This window comes from Macaca nemestrina, chromosome 15 (genome assembly GCF_043159975.1).
Source record: "Macaca nemestrina isolate mMacNem1 chromosome 15, mMacNem.hap1, whole genome shotgun sequence".
Taxonomy (NCBI): domain Eukaryota; kingdom Metazoa; phylum Chordata; class Mammalia; order Primates; family Cercopithecidae; genus Macaca; species Macaca nemestrina.
The window spans coordinates 32,004,664-32,025,184 of NC_092139.1; the positions used below are offsets into that span (position 1 = coordinate 32,004,664).

The following is a 20,521-nucleotide window of genomic DNA, read 5'->3' on the forward strand; positions in this document are numbered from 1 at the left end:
GCCGGCGCCTATAGTCCCAGCTACTCAGGAGGCTGAGGCAGGAGAATGGTGAGCGAGACTCCATCTCAAAAAAAAAAAGCTATATGTTCCCATTGTCGAACGTTTAGAACCAAAAAAACATGAAAGCATTATTATTACGCTGCTGTAAAAGCCTGACATTTTTGGATGTAACAGCCACAAGTTGGCCTCTTCCTGAGTGACAGTGAAGGGTCATGAGATGGTCGTGGTACCAGCTTGAATCCCTCAAGTCAAATGGGAGGCTGGTGGGCAGCACAGCCGCGTGGCAGGTAGGGTCACTGCTGCAACTCAGTAGGTCTCACATAGGGGCCAATGACACTTGTCCCTGGGGAATGAGCTGCCAGGAACTCAGCTCACACAGGTCTTAGGAGGGACCTCTCCACTGGGCAAGTCCCCCAGCTGGGGCCGGAATCCACAGGGAGGCTTTCCTACATCATGATGGCCTCCCATCTTCAGCCCACCAACTGGTCAAGGACTGGACCCTCCAGCCTCCCTCCAGCACCTGAGGAAGCAGGGGCACCCTTCTCACCCAGGTGACAAAGCCTTCACAGTCTGAGTCCACCTTCAAAAACAGCTCCTTTAGCATCTCATTCGACACACTGCTTAGAACCTTCTTCATGGCCTTGATGAAGGCGTCCATGCCCAGGGCTTCAAAGAGAGAAGAGAGAGCATCATCCCCTTCCTCACAAGTCCCTCAGCCCACCACTGCCACGGAGTTCTCGAGTGTCTCAGTGCTGAGAGGCACACACTGAAGACCAAATTTACAGCCAGGCATGGTGGCTCACGCTTATAATTCCAGCACTTTGGGAGACTGAGGCGGGTAGATCACTTGAGGTCAGGAGTTCAAGACCAGCCTGACCAATATGGTGAAAACCTGTCTCTACTAAAAATACAAAAATAAATTGGCTGGGCATGGTGGCGGGTGCCTGTAATCCCAGCTGCTCGGGAGGCTGAGGCAGGAGAATCCCTTGAACTCGGGAGGCAGAGGTTGCAGTGAGCTAGGTTCGCGCCACTGCACTCCAGCTTGGGCAACAAGAGCGAAAACTCTGTCTCCAAAAAAGAAAAAAAAAACACCATGTTTACCAGGTGCGCTCGGTTGAAGGCAGTCTTGGTGCTGCCACCCCTACCGTCCTCAGCTGGGCCACTGCAGGGGGCACAGAAGGGAGATGGCTCCAGCCAGATACGGGGCCCTTAGAAGGCTGCCTCCTCTAGCCCCTCAAAACTCAAATCCAGCCCCTCTCTTGGACCTGTCTCCCTTCCTCACATCTCAGCATCCACCCCAGCCACCCCAGCCTAGGCCAATTCCGGAAGCTTCTGTCCTCACATGGTTATCTTTTGCATCTTATCTGCTCAACATTCAACCACCCCACAAATCCTGGCTGAACATGCACCATATGGGAGCACTGTGCTGGTCCCACAGCAGTGCAGGGAAGGGAGGCACTAAAAAAGATCAATTCCCATTTCCATACAATTAACAAAGACGAAGGATTGAGACAAAGATAACTCTGCAAAGAAAAGGAGAACCAGGCCAGGCACGGTGGCTCATGCCTGTAATCCCAGCACTTTGGGAGGCAGAGGTGGGAAGATACCTGAGGCTAGGAGTTCAAGACCAGCCTGGCCAACATGGCAAAATCCTGTCTCTACTAAAAAATACAAAAAAAAAAAAAAAATTAGCCAGGCATGGTGGCACACGCCTATAATCCCAGCTACTTGGGAGGCTGAGGCAGGAGCATCACTTGAATCCAGGAGGCAGAGGTTACAGTGAGCCAAGATCGCACCAATGCACTCCAGCCTGGACAACAGAGCCAGATTCTGTCTCAAAAAAAAAGAAACAAAATAAATAAATAAATATCTAAATATTTTAAAAAACAAAAACAAAAATTAGCCAGGTTTGGTGGCATGTGCCTGTAATCCCAGCTACTCGGGAGGCTGAGGCACAAGAATCACTTGAACACAGGAGGCAGAGGTTGCAGTAAGCCGAGATTGCTCCACTGCACTCCAGCCTGAGCGACGGAGTGGGACTGTCTCAAAAAAAGAAAAAGGAAAGAAAAGAAAAGTAGAAGCAAGGCCAGGCACAGTGGTTCATGTCTATAATCCCAGTGCTTTGGGAGGCTGAGGTACGAGGATCACTTGAGATCAGGAGTTTGAGACCAGGCTGGGAAACATAAGGAGACCCAATCTACAAAAAATTTTTTTTAACTAGCCAGGTGTAGTGGCGTGAGCCTGTAGACCCAGCTGGTCGGGAGACTGAGGTGGGAGGATGGCTTGAACCTAGGAGACAGAGGCTGAAGTTGGCCATGATCTCGCCACTGTACTCCAGCCTAGGTAATGGAGACAGACCCTGTCTCTAAAAAGTAAATAAAATAAAGGCCGGATGCAAGGGTTCACACCTATAATCCCAATACTTTGGGAGGCTGAAGTGGGCAGAAGGCTTGAGCCCAGGAGTTTGAGACCAGACTGGGCAACACGGTGAAACCCCATCTTCACAAAAAATACAAAAATTAGCCAGGCATGGTGGCACATGCCAGTAGTCCCAACTACTGGGGAGGTTGAGCTGGGAGGATTGCTTGAGCCTGGGAGGTGGAGGTTGCAGTGAGCAGAGATTTCACCACTGCACTCCAGCCTGGATAATAGAGTGAGACCCAGTCTCAATAAATAAATAAATTAAATAAAAATGAAGAAAAGCAGCAGAATGAAAGTATATAATGGCAACAAATAGACATTAATAAATTCAGACATCTAGGAGAGAGGTGAACTGCATTTTTTTTTTTTTTTTTTTTTTTTGACAGAGTCTCACTCTGTTGCCCAAGTTGGAGTACAGTGGCACAATCTCAGCTCATTGCAACCTCTGCCTCCTGGGTTCAAGCGATTTCTGGCTAATTTTTGTATTTTTAGTAGAGATGAGGTTTCACCATGTTGGCCAGGCTGCTCTCAAACTCCTGACCTCAAGTGATCCACCCTCTTTAGCCTCCCAAAGTGCTGGGATTACAGGCGTGAGCCCACCACGCCTGGCCAAACTGTATCTTTTAAAAGTAATTATCAAAATATAAACTTTGACTGAAGGAAAAGATGGGGAGAAGAAAGGAGGAGCAGGCAAGGATAGAAAATTCTCCACATGCTGGGTCTATAAGAGGATCTGTCTGCAAATGGGTCAATAACCCCGTCTACAACTTTTTTTTTTTAAATAATCACGGTCTTTAAAAAGTGCTTCTGGGCTGGGCACAGTGGCTCACACCTGTAATCCCAGCACTTTGGGAGGCCGAGGCAGGCAGATCACGAGGTCAAGAGATTGAGACCATCCTGGCCAACATCCTCAGAATTCAGGGGACTCCTTCCATAGGGAAGCCTTCCTAGGGTCTATCTAAGGAGGCCACCCCCACCATTGCCCAGCTCCATGGTTCTTGCTGACATTCTTTATCAGCTGACACACTCGCTTTCATTGTTTTGTGTTTTGTTTTTGTTTTTAGTGGTGTTTTTTTGTTTTGTTTTGCTTTGTTTTGTTTTGTTTTTTGAGATGGAGTTTTACTCTTGTTGCCAAGGCTGGAGTGCAATGGCATGATCCCGGCTCACTGCAACCTCCACCTCCTGGGTTCAAGCAATTCTCCCTGCCTTGGCCTGCTGAGTAGCTGGGACTCCAGGTGTGCACCACCACACCCAGCTAATTTTTGTATTTTTAGTAGAGATGGGGTTTCGCCATGTTGGCCAGGCTGGTCTCGAACTCCTGACCACAGACGATCCGCCCACCTTGGCCTCCCAAAGTGCTGGGATTACAGGCATGAGCCACTGCGCCCGGCCTTGTTTTTGTTTTTGAGACGGAGTCTCGCTCTGTTGCCCAGGCTGGAATGCAGTGGCACGATCTTGGCTTACTACAACCTCCACCTCCTGGGTTCAAGCGATTCTCCTGCCTCAGCCTACCAAGTAAGTAGAACTATGGGCATCCGCCACCATGCCCAGCTAATTTATGTATTTTTAGTAGATACAGGGTTTCGCCATGTTGGCCAGGCTGGTCTTGAACCCCTGACCTCTCGATCCACCCGCCTCAGCTCTCTGGGATCCCAAAGTGCTGGGATTACAGGTGTGAGCCACCGCGCTCAGCTTGCTTTCATTGTTGTCTGTCTGTCTTCTATCTCCCACTCCAGCCTGAGAGCTCTGGGATGGCAGAGATGATGAGCCTGTTTCCCCAGGGCTGGGTCCTGGCTTCAACAAACACTGGTCCCCTGAGGGTTTCTGTGGGCACTGCACTAAGATGTGCTAGCGATGGCACTTCATGCCAGGCATTGTTCTCTGTGCCTTATGCACACGGACTACCTATATAAGGAAGTAAATGTGTCACAGAGAGGTGTGGTCGCTTGCCCAAGGTCACACAGCTGGTAAGTGGTAGCACCAGATACTAACCCCAGCAATCTGACTCCAGAACTCATGCTCTTAACCCCATTCTATGCTCCTTATAAAACACCCAGCACAATGATACAACAGTAATTATTATTATCTTTGTTGCTGGATCAAGGAGTAAATGGAAAGCCTGACGAAATCATGCCTTGCTAAAAGAGGGACCCATCTTGCTTATCTGGAGTTACAGCCAAGGTGCTTAAGCACTTAGTGGTCCTTCCAGGTAGAAGACAGATGTCAGGGGACAGGCCATGAGCCCTGCAGCCTCCTTCCAGACAGAGCTGGGAGTCAAACTGCCTCTATGTGCTTTCAAAACCTTCTGGGGAGACTGAAAGGCACTCCTTCCTCTTTAAGAACCACTGACTTCCCTCAAAGATCTGGATTCAACCTGGACTGAAGCTAGGAAAAGGGAACTTACAGAACAGGAAGAAGGACACTAGCGTGTCCCCTCTTCCCTCCAAGGCACACACTGACAGTTGGGGTGCCTAAGACACGGTATGGAGCCCGTGCTCATAATCCACCTCCTTAAAAGACTTTTGAAAGAGAAAAATTATCCTATTTTCCTTTATCCTACATCAACAAAAGGTGAATTTTCCTTTCTCCCATTTAAAGTCACAGTTGTTTTTTTAAAATGAGAAAGGGTTTTTTACATTGATATGAAAATATCTGCAAGATACATTCAGTAAAAAGCAAGAGGTAAAACTTGTTAAAATTAATTTTTTAAAAAAGCAAGGAATACAGCATAGCAAGACACCATCTCTACAAAAAATAAAAATGAAAAAAGTAGCTGGATGTGGTAGCATGCACCTGTAGTCCTAGCTACTCTGGAGGCTGAGTCAGGAGGATTGCTTGAGCCCAGGAGGTCGAGGCTTCAGTGAACTATCATCACACCACTACACGCCAGCCTGGGCCACAAAGCAAAAGCCTATCTCTAAAAGAAATTTAAAAGAATAAAAATGTAGCTCTTTCCCTGCCGCCGCAGAGTCGTGCAGAGGCGGAGGCTTCGGTGCGTTCAACATTCCGCTTCACCCGTAACCCACCGCCATGGCCGAGGAAGGCATTGCTGCTGGAGGTGTAATAGACATTAATACTGCCTTACAAGAGGTGCTGAAGACCGCCCTCATCCACGATGGCCTAGCACGTGGAATTCGCGAAGCTGCCAAAGCCTTAGACAAGTACGTGTATCAGTCTCAATACTGTGGGTTCTTGCAACCGGAACAAAACTGCCACCCAAGGGAAGAAGGCGTGGAGTTCATGGTGTTAGCGCAAAAGTTCTGAATGGCATCCATCCTACAGGAAACCTAGGAAAAGGCGCCAAGCCCATCTTTGTGTGCTTGCAACCAACTGTGATGAGCCTATGTATGTCAAGTTGGTGGAGGCCCTTTGTGCTGAACACCAGATCAACCTAATTAAGGTTGATGACAATAAGAAACTAGGAGAATGGGGAGGCCTCTGTAAAACTGACAGAGAGGGGAAACCCCGTAAAGTGGTTGGTTGCAGTTGTGTAGTAGTTAAGGACTATGGAAAGGAGTCTCAGGCCAAGGATGTTATCGAAGAGTACTTCAAATGCAAGGAATGAATAAATAAATCTTTGGCTCACAAAAAAAGAAAAAAAAAAAAACAATAAAAATTTTAAAAAATAAAAAGCAAAGAGTAGAACAGTGTGAACAGTAGGGTGCCACTTCATATAAAAAAGGGAGGAAACTGACGACTGGACACTAACATTTAAAAGAAGTAGAGAGGGCTGGGCGTGATGGCTCACACCTGTAATCCCAGCACTCTGGGAGGCCGAGACAGGTGGATCACCTGAGGTCAGGAGTTCAAGACCAGCCTGACCAACACGGTGAAACCCTGTCTCTACTGAAAATACAAAAATTAGCCGGTGGTGCGTGCCTGTAGTCCCTGCTACTCAGGAGGCTGAGACAGGAGAATCACTTGAACCTGGGAGGTAGAGGCTGCAGTAAGCCGAGATCGTGCCACTGTACTCTAGCCTTGGTGACACAATGAGACTCCATTTCAGGAAAAAAAAAAAAAAAGAAGTAGAGAGAAATGACTAAAGGTACTTCTGTATTTCTAAAGGTCACTGGAGGCTGGGTGCATTGGCTCACGCTTGTAATCCCAACACTTTGGGAGGCAGAGGCAGAAGGATTGATTGAAGCCAAGAGTTTAAGACCAGCCTGGGCAACATAGCAAGACCCCATCTCTACCAAAAAGTTTTTTAAAATTACCCAGGCATTGTGGCACATGCCTCTAATCCCAGTTACTCCAGAGTCTGAGGCAGGAGGGTCACTTGAGCCCAGGAGTTCAAGGCTGCAGTGAGTTATGATCACACCACTCCACTCCAGCCTGGGCAACCAAGCGAGACACTGTCCCTAAAAAATTAAAAATAAAGATCACAGGAAACAGAAAACAGTAATCACTTAAAGGGATATACCTGGGCACATGGGTGGTGGGGGAGAAAGACATTTTCTCTGTGTATCTAAAAGGTACCATGAAAAAAAGTACCTTTTGGATCTTGAACCGTTTGGGTACATTGAACTATGTGGATATATTACCTATTCAAAACAAACACAAACACAATAAAAACAATGGCCAAAGTCAGTACCAGCGGGGTCCTCCCAGACACAGTGGTGGCAATTCCTGGCTGCAAACAATGATATTGAAGACCACCGCCCAGGAACCCCCCTATCTTCAGACCAGACACAAATTGTCCCTCCTAGGTCTCACTCTACTTATTTGTAAACTGAGATTTCTTATCTTTTCCTGCCCACATCACAGTGTGGTTGTAAATCTAAAAAAAAAATTCACAGGGCAGGTAAATAGGACCCTGGCATGGTCTAGTGGATATGAGGAAAGATGCCTTTAAGTATTCCTATTATTTGACTTACAGGAGTATTATCTCAGGGGAAAAATCAAGCTCTAAACAGAAAAAAGGCTTGATGCACAAAGGATATCTTTACAACATTAAACTCAATAAAACCTACATGTCTGAAAATAGAGGAATAGCTTAGCCAGTGAAACAACTGCCTCCATTAGTAATGATGACTTGGAAGATTATGTAGCAATATGGAAAATTCCTTAGGATATTAGCATTAAGTGAAAAATAGTCTGAAATTACACATATAGTATGATTAAAGACATATGAAACACGCAGAGCCATCTGTGGTAGAGAGACTTAAGCAGCCCCCATACTGTGTGCCTCCTGGTGCTCAATCCCTCCTTTGATCCCCTCCCCTGAAGTGTAATGGGACCTGTGACTTGCTTCTAACCAACAGAATATGGCACAGGTGACAGGGTGTGCAGGACTATGTGCATGTGATTACATGATTTGTTATATAAGATTACAACACCCGGCCGGGTGCAGCGGCTCACGCCTATAATCCTAGCACTTTGGGAGGCTGAGGCGGGCGGATCACCTGAGGTCGGGAGTTCGAGACCAGCCTGACCAACATGGAGAAACCCTGTCTTTACCAAAAATACAAAACATAGCTGGGCGTGGTGGCACATACCAGTAATCCCAGCTACTTGGGAGGCTGAGGCAGGAGAATCGTTTGAACCAGAGGCGGAGGTTGCGGTGAGCCAAGACCGTGCCATTGTACTCCAGCTTGGGCAACAAGAACGAAACACCATCTCAAAAAAAAAAAAAAGAGAGATTGCAACACCCATCTTGCTGGAGTTTTTCTCCCTGTTGTTGGCTTGAGCCTTGCAAGCAGCTCTGCTGGCGAATCCTGCATGGCCAGGAACTGTGGGCAGCCTCTAGAAGCTGAAGGTAGCCTCCTGCCAACAGTCAGGAAGAAACAGAAGCCCTCAGTCATACAGCGGCAAGGAATTGAATTCTGCCAACAACCTGAGTGAGTTTGGAAGTGGTTCCTTCCCCAGTCAAGCCTGAGATGATTCCACAGCCCCAGCCGACAACTTTTTTTTTTTTTTTTAGATGGAGTCTCACTCTGTGGTCTAGACTGGAGTATAGTGGCGTGATCTTGGCTCACTGCAACCTCTGCTTCCCAGGTTCAAGCAATTCTCTTGCCTCAGCCTCCCAAGTAGCTGGAATTAGAGGCCCGTGCCACCACGCCCAGCTAATTTTTGTATTTTTAGTAGAGACAGGGTTTCACCATGTTGGCCAGGCTGCTCTTGAACTTCTGACCTTAAGTGATCTGCCCACCTTGGCCTCTCAAAAGTGCTGGGATTAGAGGCGTGAGCCATTGTACCCGGCCCCAGCCAACAACTTGATTGCAGCCTTATGAGAGCCTGAACAGAGAAGCCAGCTAAGCCATGCCCAGACTCCTGCCCCAACAGAACTGTGAAGTGATAAACGTGCATTGGTTTAAGCCACTAAGATTTTGGTACTGTCACACAGCAATAGACAATAAACCATACATATGAAACTGGAAGAAAATATATACCTCGCAATGCTAACAGTGGTTACATTTGGGTATTTGGACTAGGGATAGTTTTTAAAATTTTCTAGATCCCAAATAGCCTCCAATATGCTTGCAATACTTACATAATGCTTGAAAGTTTTACAGGAGAAACTAGATGCAAAGATGCTGATCAGGGCTGGGCATGGTGGCTCACACCTGTAATCCCAGCACTTTGGGAGGCCAAGGCAGGAGGCACTGCTTGAGTCCAGGAGTTTGAGACCAGCCTGGGCAACGTAGCAAGACCTTGTCTCTACAATTATTATTTTTTTAATTAGCCAGACATGGTGGCATGTGCCTGTAGTTTCAGCTACTCCAGGGGCCAAGGTAGGAGGATCACTTGAGCCCAGTAGTTCCAGACGAGCCTGGACCACTTATTAGGTTGGTGCAAAAGCAATTGCGATTTCTGCCATTACTTTTAATAGCAAAACTGCAATTACTTTTCACCAACCTAACAGCAAGCCCTTGTTTCTAAAAAAAAAAAAAAAATTTAATTAGCCAGGAGTGGTGGCATGTGCCTGTAGTCCCAGCTACTCTGGGAGCTGAGACGGAAGAATCGCTTGAGCATGGGAGATGGAGGCTGCTGTGGTGATCATAACACTGCACTCCAGCCTGGGCGACAGAGCAATATCCTATCTCAAAAACAAAAACAAAATGCTTATCATGTCTGAACCCTCCACATACCCCAGGTACTGGGTCCTGCCCTGTTGCAGAACTCACACAAAAACCGAGCCTACAGAGAGGCCTTACCTCCAGTCGAGTTGATGTCCTCCTCAAACATTTTCTCTATCTTGGCCAGGTGTACCTCAGTAAACAGCTGGGACCCAGGCTGGAGGTCGGGCACCTGGCTAAGGGTGATGGATGGTGTTGGGGAGCTAACAGCCTCCTTGTTCTGGAAGCCATGTGGGACAGACAGCTGGAACGAATATAACAAGAACCAGGGACTGAATGTTTCAATTTCCTGAGCCAAACATTTTCAGCACATGATTTAAATAGAGACTCTTTGAGAAAGAACAAGGTAAGTAGTGTTATGATGTTACTGACAGAAACACATAATTCTTTTTTATTATTATTATACTTTAAGTTCTAGGGTATATGTGCACAACATGCAGGTTTGTTACATAGGTATACATGTGCCATGTTGGTGTGCTGCACCCATTAACTCATCATTTAGATTAGGTATATATCCTAATGCTATCCCTCCCCCTTCCCCCCACCTCACGACAGGCCCTGGTGTGTGATGTTCCCCACCCTGTGTCCAAGTGTTCTCATTGTTCAATTCCCACCTATGAGTGAGAACATGCGGTGTTTGGTTTTCTGTCCTTGCGGTAGTTTGCTCAGAATGATGGTTTCCGGCTTCATCCATGTCCCTACAAAGGACATGAACTTATCCTTTTTCATGGCTGCATAGTATTCCATGGAGAAACACATAATTCTTAACCATTTTTAGACCTAAGAAGATAAAGAAAAATCTAGACTCTCCTGACTTTGGAGAGGGAACCATTGCTCCCCTTTTACAGATGCCACACGTGAGGCTCAAGGAGGATACAGCCAAGTCCTACCTTACACATAACGGTGTTCATTTATAAGGGACCTCAGTTCAGTAACTATATCACTTCAAATCTTCAGTGGTCAGAATTCAGGACCCCAGGGGGCTGGGCGCGGTGGCTCACGCCTGTAATCCCAGCACTTCGGGAAGCCGAGGAGGGCGGATCATTTGAGGTCAGGAGTTTGAGACCAGCCTGACCAACATGGTAGAAACCCCGTCTCTACTAAAAATACAAAAACATTAGCCGGGTGTGGTGGCGTGTGCCTGTAGTCCCCGCTACTCAGGAGGCTGAGGCAGGAGAATCACTTGAACCCAGGAGATGGAGGTTGCAGTGAGCTGAGATTGTGCCACTGCATTCCAGCCTGGGCAACAGAGCAAGACTCCTTCTCAAAAAAAAAAAAGACCCCAAGGAATCCAGCTCCATCTTCCTTAATTTGACCTGGTCCTGACCAGTCCAGATGTCCCATCTGGGTCAGATAAGCTCACCTGCCCCAGCCCTGGCCTTGCTACCAACACACCAATGCTCAAACAGACCCCTCCACTGGGGGTTCTCCCTTACTTCCCCCTTCTACTCATCCTTCTCAGATCCCCCTCAAAAGCCTTCCCCACCCCTCTAGGCCTCATGATGCTTCCTCTCATCACCCCTCTGTGAGACTCATACAGATACTTAGCATAATGTGTCAGGTCACCAAAGCTCAGGCCATCAAAGGCTGCCTCCCCTAAGGCTCCAAACGTGGACAATTAGATGGCCTGAGTGGCAGGCAGGCAGTGCTGCTCACTGAGACACATTGCTTTGGGCCCTGGGAAGTTGAGAAGACTTTAGTTCAAAAAGACAAGAGACAAGAGATTGAATTGCTCACTCTCCCCACCTTAGCCCCAACTAAAGAGCAAATGTGCTCGTCCTCCTGTGACCTTTCATTCATTTGCCAAGGGTCTACACACATTGACTGAGTGCCAGGCACTGTGGATACAGCACTGTGGATACACTGTGAACACCCTGAGGGTCCCTGCCTCCATGGAGCCCAACACAGGAGCATGTGAAAGCTCTCACCACCCACCCAGGTCCCAAATTAGAAATCTCAGTACCACCTTCAGCTCTTCCCTCTTCCTCCTATGCATTCTACTGTCCCTCCAGTTAATTATTCCTGGGATCCATCACCTACATATAAGCCTCCTCTCCCACACCCCTGCTCGCCTCGAACTCTAGTCTTTTGCTGGGACAAGTACAATGACCACCACTAACTGAGACCAGAGTTCGGCCTTCTCTTCCCATCCACCTCCCAACACTGGCACCAATCATTTTTCTAGGCAGCAATTTTTTTTTTTTTGAGACGGAGTCTTGCTCTGTCACCCAGGCTGGAGCGCGGTGGTGCAATCTCCACTCACTGCAAGCTCCGCCTCCCGGGTTCACACCATTCTCCTGCCTCAGCCTCCCCAGCAGCTGGGACTACAGGCACCCGCCACCGCGCCCGGCTAATTTTTGTATTTTTAGTAGAGACAGGGTTTCACCGTGTTAGCCAGGATGGTCTCGATCTCCTGACCTCGTGATCCGCCCATCTCGGCCTCCCAAAGTGCTGGGATTATAGGCGTGAGCCACCGCGCCCGGCTTTTTTTTTTTTTTTTAACAGAGTCTCACTCTGTCACCCAGCTAGAGTATGGCATGATCTCGGCTCACTGCAACCTCTGCCTCCTGGGTTCAAGTGATTCTCCTGTCTCAGCCTCTCAAGTAGCTGGGACTACAGGCATAAGCCACCACACCCAGCTAATTTCTTGTATTTTTAGTAGAGTCAGGGTTTCGCCATGTTGACCAGGCTGGCCTCGAACTCCTGACCTCAGGTGATCCTCCAGCCTCAGCCTCCCAAAGTGCTGGGATTACAGGCATGGGCCACCACACCTGGCTTCTAGGCAGCAAATCTGATCAATGATTTTACCCTGACTCTGACACTCTTCACCCCAACTCCTGAGTGTAGCATTCAAAACACTTCCTAACCAGCTCTGATCTATCTTTCTAGTTTCAAGCATGTACCATGTTCCAGGCACACCACCTGCTCCCACCATCCCCAAGCCCAGTAAGCATTCCGTGCTTACTCACATTGTCTCCCATATACAATCCAGCCCGTCTCCCTCAGAGGTGAACCCCTACCCACTCTTCAGACTCTCGATCAAATAGAACCTCCCCACCAGGAGCTCTTCCATAACTTTCAGATGACGGTCATCACTGCCACCTCCATATTCCCAGGTCTTTGTTCATATCTGCCCCTCAAGGCATAGTAAGTGTGCATGTCTGTCCATACATGTAGGCAGCAAGCCAGGAGGGGAAGCACACGGCTACAGAGCCCCAGAGCTCTGGGTTGGAATTCTGTCTGGCTCCCCCACTTACAGGCTATTTTAACTTAGGCATATCACGTCATTCTCTGAGCCACAGGTTTCCTCATCTGCAAAACAGAGAGCCACAGTCCCTACCTTGCAGGGTTGTGGTTGAGACCTAAATGACACCTGAATACATGTGAAGCCCTAGTAAACTGTAATTACACAATAAATGACAGCTCTTGTTATTACTCCTTATCTCATAGTGAGCTCTTCAAAGGCAAGGGCATGTTTAACTTAATCTTAATCTAATTTGTATTAATTATCTCTATATTCCCCAGCCCCAAGCACATAACAGACAATACAAACCTGGCTTGATAAAAACTCTTACAGCCCATCCCACCATTATCACAACCTGCTGGACAAAATTAAGTAGAGAAGTGGAGTCCATGTACAGACCATACATCAGGGGGCTCGGGTGTGTTGCATTTGACTCATGTAGCTTTTTTGTTTTGCTTTTTTAGAGACAGGGTCTCACTTTGTTGCCCAGGATAAGTGCAATGGCGAGATCATAGCTGACTGCAGCCTTGACCTCCCAGGCTCAAGCAATCCTCCCACCTCAGCCTCTGGAGTAGCTGGGACCACAGGCATGTGCCACTATGTAATTTTTTACTTTTTGTAGAGATGGGGGTTTTACTATGTTGCCCAGGCAGGTCTAAACTCCTGGGCTCAGCGATCCTCCTGCTTTCGGCCCACAAAGTACTGGGATTACAGGTGTTAGCCACCATACCCAGTTTCAGGCAGCCCTTTAAAAGTACACTTAGGTCAGGTGTAGTGGCTCATGCCTGTAATCCTAGCACTTTGGAAGGCCAAGGCAGACGGTTCATGAGGTCAGAAGTTTGAGACCAGCCTGGCCAACATCGTGAAACCCTGTCTCTGCTAAAAATACAAAAATTACACCTGTAATCCTAGCTACTCAGGAGGCTGAGGCAGGAGAATTGCTTGAACCCGGGAAGCAGAGGTTGCAGTGAGCCGAGATGGTGCAACTGCACTCTAGCCTGGGCGACAGAGCAAGACTCTGTCTCAAAAAAACAACAAAAAAAGTACACTTAAGTTACCTGCCCAGTAAACGTCTGAGTATGCAACCCCCTCCCCAATGCAGAAACCACTGTACTTCCATGCTGGTAAGTGAGGTTTTGGGTGACTCTGGAATGCCCCACCCTTTATTAGTTCAGATAATTGTCTTACCTTTTGGAGTTGAGGGATCTCTGCTAAGTCTTCAGAAGACATTAGTCTTGACCTAGAATAGGGAATCATAGTCAACTTAACTGCAGTCGTTGTAAGGACCCCGTGGAAGGTTGACTTAGCCAGGTCACAAAAAGGTGGAAAAGAAGTCAAGATCAAGGGAGAGGGTGGCTGCCCCTTGCCCATGGACACTCCCAGCAAGCATTTGATGAGCATCCCTTTTCCCAGAGATTTCTCCAGCAAAAAGCTTTTGCCAAGCTTGCATCTGAGCCTTTCTTCCCCTGATAAAGAGGAGTTGTCCTGCAGAAGCCATGGGGTTTCACAAGTTTCTTTACTCCTGACTTAATGCCAGAGGCTTTCTAAAGGGGATCACACTTTCTACAGAAGTAGAAGAATCTTAGGAGGCCATGTGGTAGTACAAGTACAATAAACAGATTAGAAAAATGAGGGCCCCTCATTTCCGCTGCATATACCCTCCCCACCCGCCTTCCAGTGCCCTTGCAAGTCAGGACTTCGGGAGAGCAGACAGAACAGAGCTCTTCTCTGGGAATATAAAGGGAACGTTTCTATTGGGTCAGCAAGGCCTCCATATGAGACAGATGACAGAGTTTTGTTAGGGTCATTGGAGCACCAATCCACCTTGTCAGCAAGTCCCACCAGGCAAGAGTCCAGAAGGCACTCTAGGATGGCAGGGGGACAGCCAAGAAATAGTTAAGCCCAGGACATGCACAGGAGACAGACCAAGTGAGCCAGCTTGGCTTGACCTGAAGGGCCCTGGGGGCAGAAGGAAGGGAGAAATCATGGGAGAGAAGAAAAAAAAAAAATTGGCAGCAGAAAGTAGAATCTTGAATACCTGGCCAGTCTGAATAAAATGAAGGGCAACTATGAAAGTTCACCAGCAGCCAGGTGCAGTGACTCACAGCTGTACTCCCAGCACTTTGGGAGGCCAAGGCAGAAGGATCACCTGAGGTCAGGAGTTCAAATGAGACCAGCCTGTCCAACATGGTGAAACCCTGTCTCTACTAAAAATACAAAAAATTAGCCAGGTGTGGTGGCAGGTTCCTGTAATCCCAGCTACTTGGGAGGCTGAGGCAGGAGGATTGCTTGAACCTGGGAGGCAGAGGTTGCAGCGAGCCAAGATCAAGCCATTGTACTCCAGCATGGGCGACAAGAGTAAGACTCTGTCTCAAAAAAATAAAATTCATCAGCACAAGCTGGAGGGAGAAGACTGAACGGTACCCAAGAATGCTCTAATCTAGCAGTGTCTTGGCACCAGCTCACACCTAAGGACCAAAGGAGAGAGGACAGCCTAAAGGAAGGAGATTTGGAAGCCAAGAACCAAGTTAACAGAAATGCCAGAACCACTTCCAAAAAAAAGGAGCAAGGAGGGAAAGTGGTTTAATGCATGTGATACTAGGCTGTCCAGTTAGGAATTAAAAAACAGGCCAAGGCAGGAGGATCACTTGCATCCAGGAGTTTGAGACCAGACTGGGCAACACTGAGACCCCATTTCTACAAAAAATCCAAAATTAGCCAGGTGTGGTGGCACACACCTACATGCCCAGCTACTCAGGAGGCTGAGGTGGGAGAACTGCTTAAGCCCAGGAGGTTGAGGCTGCAGAGAGCTGAGATCGTACCACTACACTCCAGCCTAGATGACAGAGTGAGACCCTGTCTCAAAAAAAAAAAAAAAGAAAAAGAAATAATAAAAACGAATACCTGGAAATCTGGGGACTGAAACTTGAGGAGTGGCTACAGAAAGAGGGAGAAACACACAAGACAGCTAGGAGCATGGGATGCTACAAAGTGAGCTAAGGTGATAAGGGAAAGAAACGGCCATTGAAAAAGGCAATTAAGAGGTTACCAGTGAAAAAGCTGAAGTGTATGTAAAGTCCATTTCTGTTAAGAATATATGCATGTACATGTTGGCACATGCATAAAAAAAGAGCCTGGAGACATATACTCCAAAATTAATGGCAGTCATCTCTGGCAGGTGAGATTATGGAAGATGTTTATAGCCTAAATCATGCAATTGATTTTTATTTTAATTAAAAAAGGGTTCATGGCAATCTTTTGAGATGGGGTCTTGCTATGTTGCCCAAGCTGGTTTTACACTCCTGGGCTCAGCTGATCGTCCCACCTCAGCCTCCCAAGTAGCTGAGACAACAGGCACGTGCCACCACACCAGGCTCATGGCAATCTTTAAAATGTGTTTCAATGGCTGGGCGCAGTGGCTCATACCTGTAATCCTAGCACTTTGGGAGGCTGAGGTGGGCAGATCACCTGAGATTGAGAGTTCAAGAACCAGCCTGACCAACATGGAGAAACCCCATCTCTACTAAACATACAAAATTAGCTGGGTGTGGTGGTGGATGCCTGTAATCCCAGCTACTTGGGAGGCTGAGGCAGGAGAACCGCTTGAACCAGGAGGCAGAGGTTGCGGTGAGATCGCACCATCGCACTCCAGCCTGGGCAACAAGAACACAACTCCGTCTCAAAAAAATAAAATAAAATGTGTTTCAGTGGAGTGAGTAGGGGTAGTAATTTAAATGACTCCTTTGTGAAAGGCCACTGTTGAAGAGTGATTGCTGCAGCATCATTCATAGGAGCAAAAACCAAAAGTGAACCATTATAGAGAAGTGAATGAATCAGTGCACCTGCACCTAGGACATCACCCAAACATCAGAAGGATGAATCTGACCTCCAGCAGCTAAGAGATTTCCATGAAGTACTAATAAGAAAAGCAAGATGCAGGCCAGGCACAGTGGCTCACATCTATGCCAACACTTTGGGAGGCCAAGGCAGGAAGATCGCTTGAGTCCAGGAGTTTGGGACCAGCATGGGCAACATGGTGAAACCCCACCTGTACAAAACATACAAAAAATTAGCTGGGTACGGTGGCACTCACCTGTAGTCCCAGCTACCCAAGACAGTGAGGTGGGAGGATTACCTGCATCCAGGAGTTCGAGGCTGCAGTGGACTGTAATCACAACACTGCACTCTGGGGCCTGGGTGACAGAATGAGACCTTGTCTCAAAAAAAAAAAAAAAAAAAAAAAGATGCAGAAAAGGTGCATAGTATGATGCCAATTTTTATAGAATGAAAAAATAGGCCGGGCACAATGGCTTACGTCTGTAATCCCAGCTACTTGGGAGACTGAGGCACAAGAATCACTTGAACCCAGGAGGTGGAGGTTGCAGTGAGTTAAGATTGTGCCATTATGCTCCAGCCTATGCGAAAGAGTAAGACTCCATCTCAAAAAAAAAAAAAAGTTACCACCATCAGCGATGGGGCCACTCTGATCCAATACATGGAGGGCACATTGCTTCAGTAGTATTACTGCCAAAAAAATACATCTGAATCTAATCATAAGGAAACAGACAAACCCAAATTACAGGATATTCTACAAAATAACTTTTTTTTTTTTTTTTTTTGAGTCTCTGTCACACGGGCTAGAGTGCAGTAGCTCAATCTTGGCTCACTGCAACCTCCACTTCCCAGGTTCTGATGATTCTTATGCTTCAGCCTCCTCAGTAGCTGGGATTATAGGCGCCCGTCACCACACCCAGCTAACTTTTGTATTTTTAGTAGAGACAGGGTTTCTCCATGTTGGCCAGGCTGGTCTCGAACTCCTTGGCCTCAAGTGCTTTCCGCCCGCCTTAGCTTCCCAAAGTGCTGGGATTACAGGTGTGAGTCACCACACCTGGCCAAAATAAAATGCCATGTAAACCAAAGAAAGGCTAAGGAACTGTTAGAGATGAAAGGTGACTCGAGACCCAACAACTGGCTGGGCGCGGTGGCTCCCGCCTGTAATCCCAGCACTTTGGGAGGCCGAGGCGGGTGGATCACGAGGTCAGGAGATCGAGACCATCCTGGCTAACAGGTGAAACCCCGTCTCTACTAAAAATACAAAAAATTAGCCGGGCGTGGTGATGGGCACCTGTAGTCCCAGCTACTCAGGAGGCCGAGGCAGGAGAATGGTGTGAACCTGGGAGGCGCAGCTTGCAGTGAGCCGAGATCGCGCCACTGCACTCCAGCCTGGGCAACAGAGTGAGACTCCATCTCAAAAAAATAAAATAAAAAATAAAATAAAACAAAAGAGAGACCCAACAACTAAAGGCAATGCACTATTCTGAATTGAATCCCAGATTGGGAAAAAACAAAAATGCTGCAAGGACTGTTATTCTCGGTGAAATTATGTAAAATTTGAACGTGGACTCTACATTATATTAATGTTTTCTGCTTTTGATAACAGTATTGTGGTTATGAGAATGTCCTTGTTCTCAGGAAATGTACACTTAAAAGTATTTAGGAGTAAAAGGGCATGATGTCTGTAATTCTCAAATGGTTTAACAAATACATAGGCCGGGCACGGTGGCTCAAGCCTATAATCCCAGCACTTTGGGAGGCTGAGACGGGCGGATCACGAGGTCAGAATATCGAGACCATCCTGGCTAATACGGTGAAACCCCGTCTCTACTAAAAAAAAAAAAAAATACAAAAAACTAGCCAGGCGAGGTGGCGGGCGCCTGTAGTCCCAGCTACTCGGGAGGCTGAAGCAGGAGAAGGGCGTGAACCCAGGAGGCGGAGCTTGCAGTGAGCTGAGATCCAGCCACTGCACTCCAGCCTGGGCGACAGAGGAAGACTGTCTCAAAAAACAAAAACAAAAACAAAAAACACAAATACATGTATAATAACACAAATGCAGCACAATGTTCAGTTAGTCTAGACAAAGGGAAGTTCTTTGTAGTAGTCTTACAACTATTTTTATATGTGTGTATATATATATATATATTTTTTTTTTTTTTTTTTGAGACGGAGTCTCGCTCTGTCGCCCAGGCTGGAGTGCAATGACGCGATCTCGGCTCACTGCAAGCTCCGCCTCCCAGGTTCACGCCATTCTCCTGCCTCAGCCTCCTGAGTAGCTGGGACTACAGGCGCCTGCCACCGTGCCCGGCTAATTTTTTGTATTTTTAGTAGAGACGGGGTTTCACCGTGTTAGCCAGATGGTCTCGATCTCCTGACCTTGTGATCTGCCCGCCTCAACCTCCCAAAGTGCTGGGATTACAGGCGTGAGCCACCGCGCCCGGCCCCACTATTTATATATTTTTAATTATTTCAAAACTAAACGTTTTGTAAGAGAAATGTCTTTCACCAGGAGAAAGTGGTTCTATGTATGTTCATGAACAGAGGTAAAATGCCAAGTGGAAAAAAAAAATGCTGGTTGCTGGCAAGAGAGACCACCCAAAGAAAAGGGCAGGAGTAAGAGGGGAGAGGCCAAGACAAGTACCATTCCTCCAACTCGGAAGGGAAGGCTGAGATATAAAACTCGGTTGATATTCAGAATTGGAGAACAGGTCAGATCAGAAGTCACACCCATCTGCCTTAATCTGTTCCCTAAAGTTGACCTGTCCGGAGCTTATGGAAGAGGGGCAGGGCAAGGCAAGTGGGGAGAGTACCATCTGGAACAGGGGTGAGAATTCAGAGCAGCCACTAGGGGAACATGCTATGGATTAAAGGGGAATGAGTGGTTTGTAGGAATTTGTAGAGGCAGATGACTTAAGGATACGCGCATTGAAAGCCAGTCAGGACACAGGTAAGAGCTGCTCTCCAGCCTTGGAGCTCAGGCAGAGGTCTTCAGCAGAGGTATCCAATCTTTTGGAGTGCAACTTTGACCCAACACCCTCACTCACCCTGACTCAATTTGATCTCCCCGGTTAATCTTGCTGGCAAAGTGCTATCACTTTCCAACTCCCATCTCAACAAAGACATCGGCAGCTGTTCCCAGTCCAAGACAGCTCCTTTATGAAGTCGAGATGGAACTCTGGGTCTGCTGGTCACATTTAGAACCAGGGAAATGAGACAGAATTCCATATGAAGAACATAAATGAAGCATCAGAACCCAGCCCACAAACCATAATCACAGAACCATTTTTCATCCAATTTCTTTTATTGAAGAAGTTGAACTTACAGGAGACAGTGAAAGGAGCTACAGCACAAACAGGACAAACACAGATACAAAATAATACATAAAACAAGTAGCAGGAAACTGGAAGATGCCAGGGAGTCCTCTTAAAAAGCAGGGTTCACCAAAACCAAAAGACCAACTGGCTCCAGGACAGTGAAAGGCACAGTGCCTCCTCTGCCCTCTGCGTAAGCTTCAATTCTTTGAAAATAAGAAGGAGACAAGAGCGTTATGTGTGAAATGGGGGACTTACAAATCCAGACTTCAGGGCAGGCCAAGACTTGATGCAGCCACTGCAATCTTGATCCATGGCGCAATTCAGCAGAGAAGTTGGTGAAAGGTAATTGTCTCCAGAGATTTCAACCAGGGATGTGGATTCCAGATGTTAAAAGACACCCAGCTAAGTCACATTTCACGTGGAAGTGGACGTTTTCAAATGCTACATGACCACCAAACAAAACATTCTCCCTGGGCCTTCACCTCTCAGAGAACACCAACATACAAAAACAAAAGTCTGTTCTCATTTCATCAATAATGGAGACAAAGGATTTTGTCAAGAGTAGAATTTTAAGAGTGGATGAATTAAAAAGTCAAAAAAAGGTGCAAAGGTCCTATAAATCAGGGTTTATT

At 47.2% G+C, this 20,521-nt stretch overlaps 1 protein-coding gene across 3 annotated transcripts in view; it reads right to left on the minus strand.

Moving 5' to 3' along the window:
• Positions 1 to 20,446, minus strand: part of LOC105496196 (EF-hand calcium binding domain 8) — a 107,118-nt gene extending 86,672 nt beyond the window's left edge. For 2 of the 3 annotated variants that reach the window (XM_011766379.3, XM_011766378.3), the window contains exons 1-4: positions 19,620 to 20,446; positions 13,930 to 13,981; positions 9,576 to 9,741; positions 548 to 666 (exon numbers count right to left, since the gene is read on the minus strand). In XM_011766379.3, the coding sequence (XP_011764681.2) occupies positions 548 to 666; positions 9,576 to 9,741; positions 13,930 to 13,971 (327 nt within the window). In that variant the 5' untranslated portion in view covers positions 13,972 to 13,981; positions 19,620 to 20,446. Of the gene's footprint in view, positions 1 to 547; positions 667 to 9,575; positions 9,742 to 13,929; positions 13,982 to 19,619 lie in introns of those variants that run through there. The other variant, XM_024797422.2, reaches the window with a different exon arrangement.
• Between the last annotated feature and the right edge of the window lie 75 nt (positions 20,447 to 20,521).